The sequence below is a fragment of the Protopterus annectens genome, chromosome 9.part0, assembly GCF_019279795.1.
Source record: "Protopterus annectens isolate FY-2018-M chromosome 9.part0, PAN1.0, whole genome shotgun sequence".
Classification (NCBI taxonomy): Eukaryota; Metazoa; Chordata; order Ceratodontiformes; family Protopteridae; genus Protopterus; species Protopterus annectens.
Genome location: NC_056743.1, coordinates 1,548,880,740 through 1,548,901,702, shown reverse-complemented (window position 1 = coordinate 1,548,901,702; position 20,963 = coordinate 1,548,880,740). Strand labels below are relative to the sequence as shown.

Sequence of the window (20,963 nt, the reverse complement as noted above, 5' to 3'; positions counted from 1 at the left end):
ACAACAATGTTCACAAGATGTCTTTACTTACAAAAGACATTAGGGAAGCTGAGGCTTTTATTAAGAGCCGGCTTTCTGGGGACCAATTTAAATCAATTCTTGGTTTTTTAACTAACGAACTTGAACTTCACGTCAATGAAGTCACGAATAGGAAACGGTCAAAACTCGACCGTGACATTGCTGTGTATGATAATAAAACTGCCTATAACCATTTTGCACCCAGCTTTCGTAACTCTACATCGCAACAATCAAAGTCTAGCTTTAACAACCAGCCTAAATATCCTGGTGCATTACCATTTCAGCGCTCTTTTGATAGCGCTAAGAATTTATCAGCATTTACGAAGAGCAGTGGTTCTAAATACGAAGTCTCTTTTCCTCCCTTAACAACAGCTACGAGTTCTTCAAATTTAGGGAACGAACCTGATGAGACATCAGATCATGACGTTATTACTACTATTAATCAACAACTTAGTAATTCTACCGACAAATTTGTGGACCCTGGGACTATTAACAGGACTGGAAAAGATAAATGTTTGACTGCAGTTATTGACGGCCCTTCTAAGAAGAATGGGTCAAATAACATTAGTAAAAGCAATGTACTTACAAGAAGTAGGACTTTTTTGGGGTCGAGTTCGTCAGGGGACGAGGCTTAAGCAACACTTTGGATGACTTTGGCATCATTAACTTAACTGAGATTTCTTTTTCTACTGTAGAAATGTCTGTGTTAAAATACGGTTTAAATTTCATACCCACCCAGAGAGCTAACTATGGAAGAACTATTATTGATATTAAGAAATTTACAAGAAAATTAAACTTGTCTTATTTACTGCATGATTTGTCTGATAATTCTAAGGTACTTAACAAACCGTCCAGTTACACACCTAACTTACATTACACCATTAAAGCGTATGAGCAGTTATGTATTAATGACGTTAGTTCACTGTTTAAAAAGAAGAACTTTTTTCATGACAATTTAAATTATGCAGAAAGAAAGGCTTTACAGCACTTAAAAAATCTAACTACGTCACTTAGATTTATGAAAAGTGACAAAGGTTCAAACATTGTTGTTATGGACCATGATGGGTACAACCAGAAGATGCTAGAAGTTCTTGGGAACAATTGTGAATATGAACCGATTGCGTTTTTTGAGATTTTGAAACGTTTCAGTACAGTGCATTCACATTTATATGACGCCTTAATGTGTGGTGAAATTAGTTTTGATTTATACAATTTTTGTGTGGTTGATAATCCTAAGATAGGTATTATTTTTGGGATTCCCAAAACCCACAAGGACGTTTTAAATCCTCCTTTGCGTCCTATCGTTTCATCACCTCATTCAGTCACTGAAGGAATTTCTTTAGTGATTGATGCTCTTTTAGGTCCATTACTTGAACATCAGGCATCCTTTATTAAGGACTCCTGGCACTTTCTAGAAAAGTTGAGAATTTTTAACAAGAGTTGTATTTTTGAACCTTCAAAACACATTATTTTTACCCTAGACGTCAACTCTTTATACACTTGTATTCCCCATGACCAAGGGGTAGAGGCGGTACGCAGTTTTTTAACAAAAGGGAAATTTTTTAACAATTCACAAATTTCATTAATTTGTAGGTTTTTGGACATTATTTTGGAAAATAATTTTTTTCTTTTCAATAACACATATTACAGACAAAAACGTGGAGTTGCGATGGGTTCCCCAGCAGCACCAGCCTACGCCAATCTGGTTATGGCATGGTGGGAGGGGGAATTTTTACCCATCTTGCAGGCACATTTTAACATAGTTTTTTTCGGCAGGTACATTGATGATTTAATTTTTGTTATTGAGGGAAATAAGGCAACTGTGGATTGTTTTATACATGAAACAAATACTTTGTCAGGGTTTCTCAAATTCACGCTTGGTGACGTTGGACTATCTGTATGTTATTTAGATGTACATGTTTGGTGGGACATCACTGACAATGTTTTTCAAAGTAAAATACATAGAAAGAAAACTTTCACAAATGGGTACCTACATTACATCAGTGGTCACCCTAAATTCATCATCAAAAATATTCCAAGGGGACAGTTCATAAGAGCTAGCCGTATGACTACCAGGGAGACTGACGTCATAAATGAATTTCATTATATTGTCCAGTTATTTGTACAAAGAGGACATGACGAAAAGTTCCTAATGGACACTGGACAGGAGATTTATAACAAAAGGGCGACTTTTTTTCCCCCCATATTATCTAAGGGTATTGTCAAAAACAATGTTGCTGACATTCAGTCAAGCAGCTACAACACGTCTAATCATTACTGTTCCTTTGATATGAGTTCTGACTGTTTTCAATTAAGATCTATCATGGAACAAAACTGGAAAGTCATTCAAGGTAATCAAGATATTTTTAAAGTTGTTGGTGCAAAACCTAACTTTGTGTTTCGTAAAAATAACACATTAAAAATGATTTTAGAAAGACATAGTACTGTTAGTTCGGCACCAACAGCTAATAAGAAAGGAATGTTTCGATGTAACAATTGTACAGTGTGTCGTTTCATTTCTGAGGGACCATGCATAAATGTCATTACCTCTGAAAAAATCTTAGAAGTACCTGGATACGTTGACTGCACAAGCCGTGGGCTTGTTTATATTGTGTTTGTGTGTTTGCCCAGCTTTCTATGTGGGTATGACCACAAGAAGCTTGGGTGAGCGTATTAAAGAGCACCTTTATGCCATCAAGATAAAAAATTCTAACAACGCTTTATATAGACATTCATTGTCTTGTATCAACTTTAAGAAATTTCTGTTTACTGTTTTAGAAATTTGTAGAAATGACAAAAGAGCAGGGGATTTTAAAAATTATGTTGAACAGCGAGAAACATTATGGCAGGTTAGATTGTTGTCAGACAACCCACCAGGTTTAAATGGTACAGTCAATGTGAAATGTTTTTTAAAACAGCGTAAATTGACCATCTCAAAACACAACAATATTAACAGTTTGTTAGATTAATTATTATTACCATTTTTTCATTATTTATTTTGTTTTTCATTTAAATTTTTGTTTTAATGGTATAAGTACATTTTCTATTTGTGTTTTTTTACATTTGCACATGTCTGTTAATATATGCTTAAATTTTAAAGTTTTAAGTATTTAATCATGTGACGTATTAATTGATTCATCTATTTAAGACTAGCTGTGCTTAGGTTCATTGTTTTCTGATGAAGTTTTACTGACGAAAGCGGATATTAAACTAATTATACGCTATTGCTTTGACCTTCTCTGAGCGTTTTTTGGTTGTTGCTTTTTCTGCCTTTGTGACTTTTTTAATTTTCCTATTGCTGTTCAAGCCATGCAGTTAAATTTTTCATCTTGACACACTACTATTGCACAGAGTAAGAAGCACCACATTGTTTAGAAGAATATATCCTAAACTATCTGTAAGAATTAGTCTGACTGAAAAAAAAGCTTGTGCATGCCAATATTACAAAACAACTATAAGTTTAGAAACACCAGTATCATAAAACTGTTAATGAAACTAACAGGTAAGCAGTGCACTGACTCCATAGCATAGGTGGATAGAACCCTTACTATGATCCAAACAAACTCTGCTGGAGTAACCCGCTAGGGTAGTAGAAGAGGGTCAGGAGTGAAGACACATTATCTGCTTGTTTGTTCCTGGGACAAGGCTGAGACATGTTTCTGGGTGTATCTCCCACTAATGAAAGTCACCTGGAGACTAGTGACCTAGTGGGATCCATCTACTTGAGGTGCGAAGGCAGGGCTGTCTGAGGAGTTACATTATACACAATGCAGGTGATAACCCATACCAAATTCAGTGAATGACCTTGGAGTCCATGCTGCATTAACTACATGACCTTCCTCCAAGTGCTTATGTTGCACACAGTGTGGGAATTGAGGCTTTGAAAAGAAAATTTCCTGATGGTTATCTGAAGGCCATGCAATTACTGGCTCTTGTCTTAATAAATGGGGTACTCATCCTGGCAATTGGCTACATGGTTAGGAGACCCAGAGAAGCTAAAATAAATCTCACTAACAAAACACAGCACTGAATAAAACTGCACAAAACACCATTCAGAATAATCTACAGCCCATGTATGCGTGTGTAAGAAGAACTGACACAAATTGCATTACTGAAGTACATAAACACACACAAGCACACTTGCACACATGCACACACGCACAAACATACACAAACATGTCCACATGCAGAGTTCTGTTTGGAAGCTTGAATAATGAACTATAATTCATAATATAGTGGTTCAAAGGAATACTTTTGCTGAATATGTCTATTCAGTATCTATTCAATAAATGTGTATTATATTTGCAAAATCATTGTGGTATGTGATATTGCAGGATTTTTGAAATCTGGTGATATCTGCTCTCACAAATTACTCTTAGGGTTAACAGTATTACCTACCAAGGCATCATTTAATGCTTAAATGTGGTAAATGTAAATGAAGTTGAAAAATAAAGCAAACTGATCTGCAGACCATAAACTGCTAGATGAAATTGTAAGAGAATTTTGTTTTTGTTTACTTTTCAGAAATAAATATTTTTGCTCATCCATAATACTAATAATTTGTTTTGCATTATTATGTTCTGTTCAACATTTATTTTCTTACTTCCTATTCCAGTGCCTTTAAAAGAAAAAATATTAGAAAGGTGAGAAATAGATAAATAAATAAGCCAACAACTGATGCAGGGCAAGTAGATTTCAAAACCCCAAACAGCCAAGAAGTCTGGCCTTAAATGAAGGACTTTACACCTGCACTTGCTGACATGGGAAGCTTTAGTCTCCACTCTCCTTCAGACAAAATATTCCCTATGTTGTCATACAGATTTTGCAGTATAGGAAGTAATTCCCTCTCAACCACTTTCAGCTAATAACTTTCTTCAAGTAGTATCCTTCATAACCTGGTAAAACAAAGCAATGTTTAAACAGATGTCTGCCTGTCCCATTCATTAGTAATAAGAGTTTTAATCTTTCACATATCAACCACATAAAATATGTCTTCTGTCATTATTAAGGACAGGACATATTTTTAAGACATTTCACTCAACAACAACCAGATGCAAATAAATTCTGCAGTTCTGTGAGTAGCAATGATTAATATGGAAACCATTCTAACTATGCAGAGGAACTAACTACTCTTTTGGGTATTTTTTGTTGTTGTTACTAACCGCAGCTATGACAGCTCCAGTACAAGATGCTTAGGTTCACAATCTCTGCTTGCAGGTGCTTCCCTAATTTAGTACAAATAGTATGAGGCTTAGAGACACTGCAGAAGTGATCATATGCCTAAGAGGCACAGGGCATCAAAATCGCCACATACATACATCTGGATACAAAGATACACATAGCAAATTCTTGTAAGCACATACACATATGCATATATATCGTGTGCACAAAACAGAGGATTTTTTTACAACATTGAAGACAGGCCTGATTTTTCACATAAACATACTAAGGAGGCAATTCTGGGGACATTGGGGCTGCTGATAGCAGCACTCTTATTTAACATCAAAGACTGAAACAATACTAATTTCATGAACTCTTATTGCACACTGATTTAGGAAGGGGGCCCATTCCTGTCACAGTATTATAAACCCAAAACAACTGGAGAAATTAAAGAGAGGACATATGCAGAAATGCAAACACACACACACACACACACACACACACACACAGATGGTCCCTCTAATTACAGCCACTTTATTGACATTGTATACCTCATGTGTTAGATTGTGATCAAACAAATCAATAAATGCATTAATGATAGCCACAGTAATACAGTTCAGCTTGTTGCTGCCTGCAGTATAGAGTGCAACCCATTGCAATCTTTCCATGAGCATGCACAGACATACACACACTAGTAAAAAAAAAGAAAAAAAAAACAGAAAGATTTTTTCCATTGTTAAAGATAAGGGTAATTTATGTATGGGGTGAGTAAAGTGATAATCGGTGTGAAATAAAATTATTGTGCAAGATGAAATGTGAATTATTCAGTGGAGAAATAGTGAAGTCATGCTGAATTATTTGCACTTTGGGTCATTATGAAAAATGAGCCAATATTTACTAGGATTTGTATACAAATGATAGGTATCCATGTGAAGAACATAAAGAGACTACCTAAATATGACATGTCATTTTGCTGCTATGGAATGTGTTTACTATTTCATTGAAAACCCATTTGTGTTTATTTTTCTCTAAAAGCTAAAATAGTAAACTTCAGACCAGATAATGGAACATGTACTCTGTTTATCATAATTTTGTCCTGGTTATTATAGGAGTAAATGGTACTTTCATTATCAAATGTAAATCTAGTTCTTTGATTTTGCTATATCGTTATTTTATTTAACTTGGGTTCTGTTGTCTTACAGATGTCCAAATTACAGGGATTATTAGCCAGTCAGATTGCAGGAATCTACAAAGCCATGTTGTAAAATAAAGGCAGACTAGGAAAAAGACAGTTCCATGGAGATGAGGGGTGTGGCGCTGACTGTAACTAGGAGGTTTGGATGCAATCAGCAGGCCTGGTCCCTAAAGAGTCAGCTGAGTAGATGTCAGTAAGTGGTAGTTTGCTGTCTCCCACCTATCCTAGGCTAAGGGATGGGATTTCCAGTTATGAGCTCTAGACTTGTTGAAAGTATGGGAGGTACATCAGCAGATCATGTACAGACAAGTTCCACACTGATATTATTGCTCACAAGTCCCAAAGCAGAACAGTGAGTAGAGAATAAAAAAAAAATCCAAGCCACCAGTAAGTGACAACCCACCTTAGCTCATCTCTTACACCTGTTGCAATATGGCTACAGCCAACTGACTGAGGACTGAATAAGTCAGTAGGGTGAGGAAAGAGTTTGATTGTTGGGGTAGAGAGTGCCAAAAAAGGCACACTGAAGAAATTCATTCATTGTTCATTCATTGTTCATTTGCTAGACACTGCATTATAGCAGCCAAGAGAATAAGCCTTTATTTTAATCTCTGGAAATAATAAGGAAAGATTTACACAAGCTATTTATTCAGCCCAGTTGCATGATCTCCTTAGCCCATTTTATCAGAGTGTACTATTGTCAACAACATATATGTACAATTGCATTGATTCAATGGAAGCTGCGTCCTTCAGATTTAGCAGTCTACCTTGTAATTGTAATTTTTTTCCAATAGCAGTAGGAGCGACTAAAATACTTTCCAAGCATACTTATATATATTACAATACAAGTAACTCCATATAAAGTTCAGAAGGAGGCAATTCCGGGTTCAGAGCACAGATAGCAAAAATCAAAGACAGAAGTACTAATTTAATGAACTTACGATGTACCCTCATTTAGGAAGGGGGGCCTATTCCTATCATTGTATGAAAAACTCTCAACACTTGAAGAAATTAAAAAAAAAAAAAACAGAACTGAATTATTAGATGGCCTGATAAACTACCATACTAAAGCACTAGTACCGGGCCTAGAATGTTTTAGTTCGTTAACCATTATTTTGGTTATCCAGTGTAATTGTTACACTTTAATTAATAAAAAATGTGTTTCATTGATATTAATAAATGCAATAAACAAAACATAACTATCAAGTAGTGCATTACCAGAGTTAAACTGCCACAACCATGCCACTTTTGCTTTAGCTGTCAGTCATATAGGATGCTACAGTGTGGAAGGCCATACTGCTGGAGACACAGTGAGATTCATGAAATGGATTAGTATCCACAATGAAAGATGTGTCATGGCATATTTCACTACTTAAGAAATTCTATTGGTCATTCCAAAAAGAAAAATAATACTTGAAAAAAAATATTAATATCTGAAACCTACAACATCATAGCTGCATCATACATTGCTCTGAACACAATGAACATAGCCAGTGTAAGGCAGCATTTGTATTTCTGTATAGTCTTTTCAAAACATCGACTCTTAGGCAGCTGCCATATTTCTGTCTTTAAATGGGAAGTGCAATATTAAACTTTTTATTGTGAAATCAGTTTAAATTGTGACTTTGGTCAAGGCTACATTGTCTGCAATGTGCTAATAGTTGTTTTTCTTTTCTAGCCCCTGCTCCATCAATTGACAGAAGTAAAAAGCCACTTCTGGATCGATCAGTTCCAAATGCCTGTGACAGAGATTCCCCAGTATTAGGTTTGTGGCCAGAAACATGCATGTATTTTCTTGGTATTTTGCATTTTGTTCATGTGTATATAGCTATCTAGACTATGTAATAATATCATGTACTAATATCATGCTGCTTTTCTAATGACCCCTGCAATTATGTTTCAGTTCAACATAAGGATCTCCTGTACTACAGATGTTTTTAGTCTCCACCTGTTCGGCTTGCATAAGCTACCCCAGACTATATATCAACGGTACCAGAAGCTGAACACTACTGAGTCTAATCCATTGAGTAGAGCTGGATTAGCAGGCCTTTGTTTCTGCACCCCTTTATTGGAGCTCTCATGCCTCAGTTAAAGTAATGACACAATACTACAGGACAAAGTGCCACTGTAACTGTTGTTCTTTCTGCCTTACTGAGGAACCTCAGAAATCAGTCTGCCTTCTTTAACCTTTAGATAAGACATGTTCTCCCTTAGACCTATGTAATGTTCTGATATCTAATGTCAGGTGCATATGAAGCAAACTCAGCATTTTCTTGCACTTCATTCAAGTGGTGAAAAAGCCATTTATTACAGATACTTGGCTTAATGTATAAGGTGGCATCCATTCCACTGTGCTTCTTTATTAGTCTTAAGCCTAGTTAGAACTGGCCCAGATGTAATATGGAAAAAAATAATTATTTTGAATACTATCTAGTAGCAGGATTGATTATAATTTTTTTTTATATACTATCCCCGCAGTAATGAGTCATATCCACAAAAGTCTGATGCCTTCCTGCTCAAATCAATGCATAGTTGTTTTTTAATTGAAAATTAAACTTAGAAGCTAAGAACACCTCATTCCTCGACCGTGATAGCATATCATGCTATCTGATAATCTGTACAAATATGGCCTATCTGAACTACTTAACAACTTTTAACTCTTTTCATTGGTTATATAGTTAATCTACCAAAACCAGGAAAATATCCATTGTTATGTCATTACACAAGAGCAGTCCAAACATAGAACCTAATAGCTATAGATCCAATAGTCTCACTAACCTCATATATAATTTATTTTTATTTTTATTTTTATTTTATTTATTTTACATTTGTTGACTGGGCTAGTCCAACTGGATATATGTCCATTTTCAGTAGAGGCCCGGGGAGAAAAGCTCCATTAAAGGTTACATAAGAATCATAGCAAATAAAACAGATAAAAAATAAAATTGTAAATTGTAAAATTAAATTTTTTTTTTTTTTTTTTTTTTTTTGTTGTTGTTAACAAGGGTAATGGTAGAGAAAAGAGTTAGCATTAGTCTGGATTAGTGCAGGAGCAAAGCCAGTGTTTATTGAGATAAACTTTTAGTTGGTATTTGAAAAGTTGGAAAGAGGTTAAAGAAGTGATATCAGAGGGTAGTTTATTCCATGCTTTTCCAACAGAGTTGGAGAATAAACTGTCACCTGCATTATTGTTAGGTTTGGTAATATTAATCAGAAGTTTATTAGAAGAACGTAGTTGTTTCAGGTTGTTGTATGGAGAAATAAGGCTAGAAAGTATTGGTGTGTTGGTTGGCTGATATAGAATCTTATAAGCAATTAAGATCTGTTGAAGTATAAGTTGGTTAGGAAGTTCTATCCAGCCTAGTTCTTTTAGGTTCAAGCAGTGATGAGTTCGAAAAGGAGATCCAGCAGTGAATCTAGCTATGTTATGATAGGATGTTTCTAGTTTCTTCATGTTGTTTTTGGAAAGATTAGTGTAAATGGGGGAAGCATAGAGAAGAGTGGAGATTAGGTGAGATCTAGCAATGGTGGACCTTGCTGTAGGTGTTAGGAAAGGTTTGATTCTGTAGAGGGATCCTATTTTTTTATTAACTAATTTTATGGTGTTATTGATGTGAGAGTCGAAGTTGAGGTTATTATCAATAGTTATTCCTAATAGTTTTGTGGTCAAGTCAGGAGAGATGAGTGTTCCGTCAGTGGACGTAAGAGTAAAGTAAGGTGGAGTAGATTTCCGAGTAGGTGAAAAAAGTAATAGTTTGGTTTTTTTGGGGTTAAGGAGTAGACAGCGGTAAGAGAACCATTGTTCTACAGTGTTAAAAGCTTTTTGAGTAAGTGACTGGAGTTCAGTTTGAGAGTTAGCGGTACAGATTATAGTTGAGTCGTCTGCATATTGTATACAGGTAGTATATGGGATAGCAGATTGAAGGTCATTAATAAAGACTGAAAATAGCAGAGGGCCTAGGATAGAGCCTTGAGGTACACCTAAGGAGATAGGTAGAAGATTAGAAAGTGAATTTTTCCAAAGTACTGCCTGCTGACGATTTTCTAGGTAAGATGCAAACCAGGACAAGGTAAGATGATCAAGAGCCAGAGATTGTAGGATGTGTAGTAAAAGTTTATGATTCACCATATCAAAAGCTTTGGATAGGTCGATGAAGACAGAGGATGATATATAGTTTTTGTTGCGGTTAATGTTAATGGAGTTAGTGAAGGAGAGTAAAGCAGTGGTGGTACTGTGTGAGGGTCTGAAACCATGCTGACAGTTAGAAAGTAGGTTGTTGTTGAGAAGGTGATTTAGTATTTGTTTGTGAATACATTTTTCCATGATTTTTGCGATTGGTGAGAGGAGAGCAATTGGTCGAAAGTTGGATAAATCATTAGAGTTTCCCCTTTTATGTAGTGGGATGATATGAGATATCTTCCAGATAGAGGGGAAGATTCCTTCTTCTATAGATCTATTAATCAGGATAGAAATAGGGTAGGCTAAGGCTTTGGCACCTACCTGCAGGAATTCTGCAGGCAGTTTGTCTGCAGAGGGAGTGGTAGGTTTTAACTTTTGGAGCAGTGATGTGATAAAAGAGGTAGAGACAGGTTGTAAGTGGAGGGTAGGAGGTGAATTTGATGTAGGTGGAAGTAGATTAGAGGTATCAGGAGATAGATGACTAGCAAGTGTTTGGATAGTATTCGTGAAGAATGAGTTGAAGTCATTTGCTGTTTGTTTAGGGTTCTCTGGGTTAGAGTCACAGGGATTAGGTGTAATGGAATGACCTGGAGATAGAAGATTGTTAATACTGGTCCAGAATTTTTTTGGTTCCTTATTAGTGTTGTGCTGTAACTGAAGGTAATAGTTTTTTTTGTCTGTCAGGATAGCTCTTTTAGTGCTGTTTCTAAGCTCTCTAAAGTTTTGACGATCAGTTAGATTTTTAGTGGTACGCCATTTAGACCAAGATTTGTTTCTAAGTTTAATTTTATGCCTAGTATCGTTAGTTAGCCAGGGGACTACTTTTGTTTTGGTTCTGATGGTACGGGTTGGGGCATGTTGGTCCAGAATTGATAAGAATGTAGAGTTAAAGTATTCTACTGCATCATTAAGAGGAAGATATTTTAGTGAGGACCAATTACAACGTTTTAGATCAGCTTGAAAATGTTCAGAGTTAAAATGCTTTTTTGTTCGTAGTGTTCTAAGGGTGGCAGGTAAGGTTAGGTTGATTTTGTGTCTAATGACATAAGTTATACAGTGGTCGCTTAGATCATCTGGGAGGGTACCAGACTGGTAGGTTTGTTGGGGGGTATTAATCAGAATCCAGTCTAGGATAGATTCATGGTTGTTGGATTTAACAGTTTTGGTTGGACAGTTTATGAGTTGAGTGAAGCCATATAGGTTTATGTGGGATGTAGGGTTAATATTATTACAGGAATACCAATCAATGTTAAAGTCACCTAGAACTAGTGTTTCTTGGGGGAGGTTGTTTGACAGAAAGCTAAGGATACATTCTAAAGTGTTAGTGTTATTTCCTGGGGGGAGATAAACACAAATTATGTTAATAGCTTTACTAGGGTTGATTTGAAGTTTTGAGCTGATTACTTCTGCATTATTGTCTAGAGGAAGGTTAAGATTTATTATACTAATTTGTAGTTGTGCTTTGTAGAGAATTGCTACTCCACCTCCCTTTTTGGTTTTACGGTCCATTCTAAAGATACTATACCCGGGAGGGGTAATTTCATTATCCTTAATGGTTGGTTTTAGCCATGTTTCTGATAAACATAAGATATCAAAATGGTGAACATCTAAAAGGGCATGGAGTTGAGAGATTTTGTTGCAAATGCTTCATATGTTAAGATGAGCTATAGTAAGAGAGTTGGTATGTGTGTTTGATGTTATGGGAGAAGCTTTGTCTTGTTTAATGCAACTATTGGTGTTTGTGCTATTTGGGCCAGGGTTAGGGTGAATGTCCCCATCCAATAGTGATTGGGGAAATAAGAAATATTGAAGCTGGAATTGTTTATGTAAGATGTCAATATATTTTTTATGTTTTTGTTTGCTAAGCTTAAAGTAAGCAAGTTTGAGATGTTTGGTAAATAGGTAGTTTGGTTTGGTAGTGAGATTTAAGGTGGCTGGTGTAAAAGGTGAGGTAGGTGTAGAGGTATACTTAGAGGGCAACACAAGAGAAGAGTGAAGTGGGTGTTCATAGGAGGTTAGGAGATAAGTAGTTACAAGAGGAGGTAAGAGTGTTAAACAGATAGTTATTTGAAGGTATATTGGGAGAGATAATGTACACATTGTGTATATTAGGGAAGTAAGAGAGATGAAGAAGAATAGAAAGAAGAAGAAAGTAAGGTAGTATTATGACTTTAAGAGGTAGTGTGAAGGATGGGTTTGAGAAAGCTGGGTGTGGTATGAGGTGAGAGGGGAGGGTGTGATAATGAGGAGATTATGTCCGATTGGTTGGGGGTGTGTCTATCTGAGATATAAATGTAGGACCACTGGGGGTGGGTGGGAATTGGGGGCAGGGTAGGGGAGCGGAGTGAGCCCGGAGGGTGAACGGAGTGGGTAGAGACAGGAGAGCAGAGTGTGGATGAAGACAATCAGCAAAGTAGGAAAATCCAGCAGGTAAGTCTAGGAGTGTGAGAGGTTAGCCACAGGTTTGGGCACTGATAGCAAGATGGACAGGATATCAAAGGAAGCGAGTGTATTAGGAAATGGCTAGTGCAAGGATGGAAGGAGTATAGAGAGTCTGAGAAAGCTAGGAGCAGAGAAAGGCAAGCTAAAGAACAATGTAGATAAGGTAAGGAGTTTTAGCAGTAAGGGATGAGTATTAAGTAATAAACTAAGTTTAAAACAAGACCAAAGGGTCAGATACTATGTAGCTAGAGGGGGATGCCCAGTTACAGACTGATATTAAGAGTGAAAAAAGAGAGAATAAGGGGGTTATAAGTAGTACTTGGAACAATGCTAGATAGAGAAGAAAGGCTTTTGAGAAAGGTATGGCTGCTGGCAAACCTGTCTGGGAGGCTTAAGTATCTAAACATGGATCATTCCAGCCATTAGATAACAGTTTGTGTGTTTCAATATCAATACATACTTTCTTTGTCTTTCAGTAACAAAGTGTCTCTTTGGGAGCTGTTAGAGGTTTTCTTTACTTTTCCCTATAATATATTGGAGTCCAGATGGGAGATAGCAGTTATTTGGTGCAGGGACAGACTGCAACACAGGTTGAGTATTTCTTTGTCTTTCAGTAACAAAGTGTCTCTTTGGGAGCTGTTAGAGGTTTTCTTTACTTTTCCCTATAATATATTGGAGTCCAGATGGGAGATAGCAGTTATTTGGTGCAGGGACAGACTGCAACACAGGTTGAGTATTTCTTTGTCTTTCAGTAACAAAGTGTCTCTTTGGGAGCTGTTAGAGGTTTTCTTTACTTTTCCCTATAATATATTGGAGTCCAGATGGGAGATAGCAGTTATTTGGTGCAGGGACAGACTGCAACACAGGTTGAGTATCAGTGTCCAGCTCCAGAGCAGGGAGCGCAGCAACCAGAGGAAGGATAATAGAAAGAAGATCTATAACACTATGGGATGGATTTATTTATTTATTTATTTACTCTTTGTTGACCTGGTTAGTTCTACTAAGCCAATGGTCTCCTTTCATGGGAGACCAGAGGTGTTATTCATATTAACTAGTGAAAATTTGGGCAGGGCACCAGGTACTTCACTTATTGTCTGAGACTACATTAATCTGAACATTGAACATTTCTTAATCTTTTACCCTCATCAGATCACCTTAGTGAAAGACATGTCCTGCTTATTTAACCTTGTTAATTTGTTTGAAAAAGTCACCAAACCAATGAGTAGTGGTGCTGCAGTACATACAGCGTGTCTAGATTTGGTCAAGACCATTGACAGTATTCTAGTGCAAATACTATAAAACTAACAGAATTATACCAGCAGGATACTTGGACTGGGAAAAAAGTCTTGAAACTTTATTATCCCTAGTACCTCAGTGGATTGCCTTCTAGGGAGAATGTCATTATTTAGCCAATGAGTGGAATGAATGGTGTAAATGATGTTCAATCTTTTCGCCTTCCACCTTTTCACTGTCTCCAACCCTGAAAACCCCGAAAAGTCACAATAAAATTAATGTGAAAAAATATCATTCCTAACTATTCCAGTTCTCTTCATTCATATTTCCAAAAATGAAACTTATATACTACAGGGCTCAGTGCTGGGACCAGTTCTGTTCAGAGTATATTTCTCTGAATTTAAGGCTAATGTAGAAAGCCACTGAATGATAAAGTTTGCAGATAACTGCAAGCTGGGGGCAATCACTGATCCCCCTGAATGATGTAGATATCCTTCAGGAGGGACTAGATCAGACAAATGATTGGTGCCAGAACCATGGCCTAAAACTAATGTGAAAAAATCCATTATCATACCCTTTGGGAAGTCAAGTACTAGTGCATATTACAACATCAATAACTCACCTCTAAGATTAGACTTGGAGGTGAGAGATCTAGGTGAACAGAGAGATAATAGCCTGAAATGTGACCGTCATGTGAACACAGTAGTGAGGAAGTCCTCCTATGTGGCACAACTTATAAGTAACTGTATGACATCCAGATTCAAAGAAATTATTGTCCCAGTGTACGCAGCCTTCATTAGACCAATAATCAAGTACAATACACCATATTGGCATGTAGTTGACTAGGCACTTACAGCAGCTGGAGTGACCTCAGTGGTTCTTCACAAAGAAAATACAGGCTGTAAACAACATGTCCTATGTGTACAGAATAAAAGCCCTATCCCTTTACTCTGTCTCCTACAGACTATTAAGGGCTGATCTGTGCCTGACCTACAAGGCATGCACAAATCCAGCCCTGATGGAGCTGCTACACATCTATAAGTGAAACAGCATAACAGTTGCCTGATCTAGGGATATAAACTTAATAAGTGACTCAAAACAAAAAATGCTGGAGAGACAGATATTTGTCCCTTCTTTGGAATAGGCCTCCTATTCCCATTAAGTGCAGCCCTTCTCTGTCCCTCCTCAAATGCAATTTATATCAATGGATGGGAAATCGCAAATTCATTCCTGTGGTAGCGCCTATGTTCCTTATGGGCAGGAGTAATCTGTAAGATGCTCAAGGCATGGGCACAAACCCATGCCATCCTCCTTCTCTTTGGAGCCATATATTGGGCAGAACTGGGTTATATTGGCTAGGCTTGTAAGGGCTGTTAAGCTGTTAGCCTAGTACTCTTCTATGAACCTATGAAAACCTGAGAAATAGACGCCAAGTAGGAAAGGAGCCAATAGTGAGCCCTGGAGTACACCACTGGCAGCTTTTTACTTTCAGATGTGGCAACTGTGACTCTGACCATAGAGATTCTATCAGACAGCCAGTCAGCTATCCTCTGCACAGCATATGGATTTATATTCAGATTTATAGGTCAGTCAATAATGCCTTCATGGGGAGTGGATTAGGATTTTTTTTGTCTTTTTGTCTATGGGGCTCCCTTTTTGCCTGGCATAGACTAATATTTTTATTTCTCATTTTGAAGATGTATTAACACTGGTCAATTTATGCATCATCTAGATATATAGACTGATGATATGTAGTATTTATGTTGTGTTGAGACTAATTTGGTTAAGTTTGTTGAAATGTTGAATGATAATTAGTGGGGGATTAGATTTTCTGCTGAGATTTGTAAAGACAAGGTCAATTTTTTGGACGGTAAAGGAAAAGTTTGGGATTTAATTTAAAATGCTTAGAAAATAAGCAGCAGCAAATACTTTTCCTCATGCTGACAGCTGTCATCCCCTTATTTGATACCATCATTACCATTAGGAAAATTCATCAGGTTGAAATGGAATACAACCAACATTAAAATTTTATATTCTGAAAATGTTAGGGGAGTCAGACATCATGGTGTGAATTGTCAGAGATGCCATGACATGGTTAAAGATTATGTTGATAATTTGATTTGTATATTAAAATATTCAAAGTTTTCTAAGGTTTTTGTAGATGTAGTGAAAAATATTGGAATATTGACTTGGTGGGAACACACATGTTTTTAACAGTGAATTCAGAGACTGTTGGTCTTTATATAAGCATTTTTTAGATGACATCTGTATTTTGTGGACGGCTAGTAAGGATAGATTCCTTGAATTCCTGACCTATTTGAAAGGTACCACAAAATTTTGGGATTTCATTTACCGTGTGAACCATGAGGAACTTAACTATTTGGATGTCAGTATTACTAAACAACATGGCAAATTTTCATCCAAGGTGTATAGAAAGAACACCTTTTCAAATTCTTATCTTCATTTCAGTAATGGGCATCCTTTTTTCAAAAGAAAAATCTTATAAAGGGTCAAATTATCAGAATTAGCCGCATGACATCTGATGATAATGATTTTATGGTAGAAACCAATATGGTGAGTGAAATGTTTAAAGACAGGGGTTATCCCACCAATTTGATTGAACAGGTAAAGTCAGAAGTTTTAGAAGGTAGGCAAAATAGGTTTGCACCTATTTTGGGACAGGATTTAGTTCCATTAGTTACTGAAACATCTTCCAAATATATAAACACTAATAATGATAAGCAAGATTCATATATTCTGGATTTCAATAGGGATTCAGGAATTATAAGAAATGTTGTTGGTAAGGAATGGGACACATTTAAAGAAATCACTGACATTGATCAACTTCGTAACATTCAGTTAAAGTTTACCTATCGGAGAGATTTGAATTTAAAAAAATTTTTTGAGTTTGGGCATAGTTCACGAACTTGGCACCATGGTACAAGATTGGGTACTTTCAAATGTGGTGCTTGTTCACAGTGTAGTTACATATTTAATGTTTCCCATATAGATATAATTAGTAGGAATAGAACTATAAGGAGCAATTGTTTTTCCAATTGTCACACTAGTGAGTTGGTCTGTCTTGCTCTATGTAAGGTATGCCAATCCTTTTACATAGGCAAGACAGAAAAAAACCCGCATTTATGAACATTTGTACGAAATGAGTGAGGCCAACAAAAACAATGCACTTTTTCGTCACAAGATAGTATGTGACAAGGCAATATTTAAATTTTTTTGTGCTGGAAGTTGTGCCCAAAGAAATAAGGGGTGGCATGTGGGAAGCGAGATTAGAATATCATGAGCTCTACTGGCAGATAGTGTTGGATGCTTCAAAACAGCCAGGGCTCAACGATATGCTTTCAATTGCGCCTGTTCCAAAATTAAGAGCTGCAAAGTTGTAAACTTTTTTATATCCCTGGAGGGCAGCATTGGAATGTATTTGAATATATATACCATTACATATTATACTATGCAGTAGATTCATGTATTTTATTTTATTTAGACTAGATAATTAAGTTACACAAGTGAAAAGTTTTATATAATTGTTTTTATATGAATGTTTTTATATAATTGATTTTAGCAGTACAATGAACATTCACAGTTTTGCAATATATATATATTTTTAGGCTTTTAAGAATTTACCTTTAGCCCTGTTTTTTTCACTGGAGTCAATTAATTAACTAATTGGTTGTCCAATGGTATTTGGTTACATCATAATTATTCTATTATTTAAACTGTTTAGGCATTCTGGTGTATGTATCTGACGAAGTTTTTACGAAAACGCCAGTTTTGAGTACACAGCATTAATCACAGCACGTCCTTTGGAATTTTGTATTTTGGTCAAATAAACTGTTCTTCGGCTCGTTCTCCATTTGGTTGCTCTCAGTGATTTTTTTGGTTCAAGTTTTTATTCACTGACATCTTTTCGGTTCATGTGTAAATATGTTCATAGAACTAAAAATATAGAATCAATGGTAACAATCTGAACCTGAGGTATTATTATAATTACCAGAATAGTTATGTGGTTTATTCAAGTACTTGTGCTTGTTCACCACCATTATGGTACATTTATAAGGCAAAATGAAAGTAAATGTTCATAAATAATAATATTTTGGGGTATTAAAAATGAAAATGTTGGTAATATGTTGAATGTGCATGCATATAAAATACATAAATGAACTATGAATCATTATAGAGTTTGCATTCTGTCGCATATGCGGTTAGTGCATGGGGAGATCAATTAATGGTTTTAAATTGATTAGAATTAACAATGATATTAATGTTTAATACTTTGAAATCTGGAGGGTCAAACACTGATGTTAACTGGCAATGTTTATTTTAACTGTGAGACACTGTGATTTGGTATTATCCTTTGGAACAGACTTTCTTTAAATTTGTAATGAGAGTCAATAATATTTTTGGGTATGTGTTTAAGTGCTGGTGAATGAAATGTTCTGTCTACTCCATAGAAGATAATCTGCCAAGATGCTAGGCATAACAGGGTATTACATGGCTAGGCTTGTTAAGGCCCTAGGGCCATTAGCCTAGTAACCTCCTATGAACCTGCTTGTGTTTTTGGCATAAGTCTATTGGTTTGCTAGTGAATACACTAGTGCAATCATGGCAGAGAAAAGTAGAAATATTGGATTTCAAATTGTACAGGATAATGTGATGTTGGATGCTGTGTTCGATAAGTTATTCATAGAATGTCAGATGAAGATGTCTGTTAATAATCCATTTCTTGAACCTGTGGAAATAGCAATACTATGGCTATGCAGTCTAAAATTAATAAGTTATTTCTAGAAAATAAGGAACTGAGATGTATTATGACAAATTAATGTTGCTTCAGTATTTGAAAAATGAATGTATCCTGAGGGGACTTATAACTGATAAATGTCCATCTTATCAGTTTACTGCTGAAGATTTTGACATATGGGAACAATGGCAAAATGTAAGTTTAAGTTGTTGCAGAGAATGGTTGAAAAAATGACAGAATATGAAGAAGGTAAGCAAACTAGAATAGTGACTGAGATTACTTATTTAGAAATACAAGACACTTTGAGTGCTTTTGAGATAAGTATTATCTCCAAGAAGAAAAAAAAGTCAAATAGGGACTAGAATGACTTTGACAATAACATTTTTGCTTGGCAATGATGTAGTTATGCAATATTATTTGTGGACAACAGTAGAGTGTAGATGCACTGTCAGTTCAGGGCATTCTGCTGCTGAAATGGATAATACTAGTAGGAGTTCACTTTCATTTGAGGAAGTAACAATGAATAGAACTGGAATGGTTATGAACTATTTTTTTCAAAATGATTTTATTCTGAGTTTTGGGGGTTTTCAGGGTTGCAGACAGTGAAGAGGTGTACGACAAAAATTTTGAACATAATTTACACCATTCATTCCACTCACTGGCTGAATAATGACATTCTCCCTAGAAGGCAATCCACTGAAGCACTAGGGATAATAAAGTTTTAAGATTTTTTTTTCCATTCCAAGTGCCCTGCTGGTATTAGTTTTATAGTGCATGCATTTGGATACTGTCAATGGTCTTGACCAAGTCTAGACAGGCTGTATGTACTGTATAACAACTATTCATTGCTTTGTTGACTTTTTCAAACAAATTAACAAGGCTAAAGAAGCAGGACATGTGAAAAAATGTAATATACTTCATTTTGCCAAACAAAGCATTTCTATATCATACCACACACAGAGTACACCCTTCCAGTCCAATGCTTTTGTAAAGGATCTAATCCCATTTTTTGATAGTTCCTTATCTTTTGACCAAGATGTCTCAGTGGTAGTTTGGAAAGCCTTCTATCTGGTTCATCAAATTTCCAAAGGCATTTTCTCTAGATTCATAGAAGTCTTAATCCCCCTTTACTCATACCTCATCAGACCTATTACTGAATATAACTGTCCCTTTTGGCAGAGCTGTAGCTGCCTCATCTAGTGCCTGATGTTTGTTTCCAGTAGAGCACCAGCTCTTCAAGTGAAGAGCAAATTGAGGACTTCAAATTTACTGCAGCAAGCCGATTGGCACCCTACAGACAGATCCATGCCCAACTGAAGAGCAAAAAAGGACATCTACTTTTTTTTTTTTTTTTTTTAAACAGTTGCAAACCAATAACCATAACACACAAAGCCCTGAGATGCCTTTCTGTACTGACATTCTCATTTTTCATGCACAACATTCATATGTTCCTTAAAATGCTGTATCAGGGATGGCTACTAAGAAAAATCAAAGGAAGTAAAGTAATGAAAAACATAGGCTGATGGATGTTAAAATTAGGCTGTTACAGTACTTTTGTAAGCTGGTGGAAACAGAGAGAGAGAGAAAGAGCCACAATAAATGATCATCTCGTCACAGGGGTGTCCCACCGTCCCCATAAAATTACATCAGGAAGGCTAAAGCCTCAGGCTTAGCTACATAGCAAAATCATGCAGCATGGCAGACCCTTTCAGACCATTTTCAATATAATAAATTAAAAAAATAATAATAACCACTTATACTGCTACAGAGACATTAGTGATGCAGGAAAGTTCAAAATATATTGCATGGTTTTGTTTGTTTCAGTTTTTAGATATTGTTCTTCTTTAAAGGTCCACATGTTTGAACTAGGTAATCATTCTACAGACCACTCCAAGCCTAGCCAAATAACATATTCAGAAGTTCCCTCCAACCTTCCAATTGTCTAGTACTCAGACATGATGTATAACAGCATTTCTATC

General features: G+C 36.2%; 1 protein-coding gene across 1 annotated transcript in view; it reads left to right on the top strand.

Annotated features, from left to right (window-relative positions):
- The window catches only part of LCP2 (lymphocyte cytosolic protein 2), a 1,995,233-nt gene that overhangs the window by 1,636,789 nt on the left and 337,481 nt on the right, over nt 1-20,963 (top strand). The window contains exon 10 of the mRNA XM_044084497.1: nt 8,052-8,138. Coding sequence (XP_043940432.1) covers nt 8,052-8,138 — 87 coding nt within the window. The remainder of the gene's footprint in view (nt 1-8,051; nt 8,139-20,963) is intronic.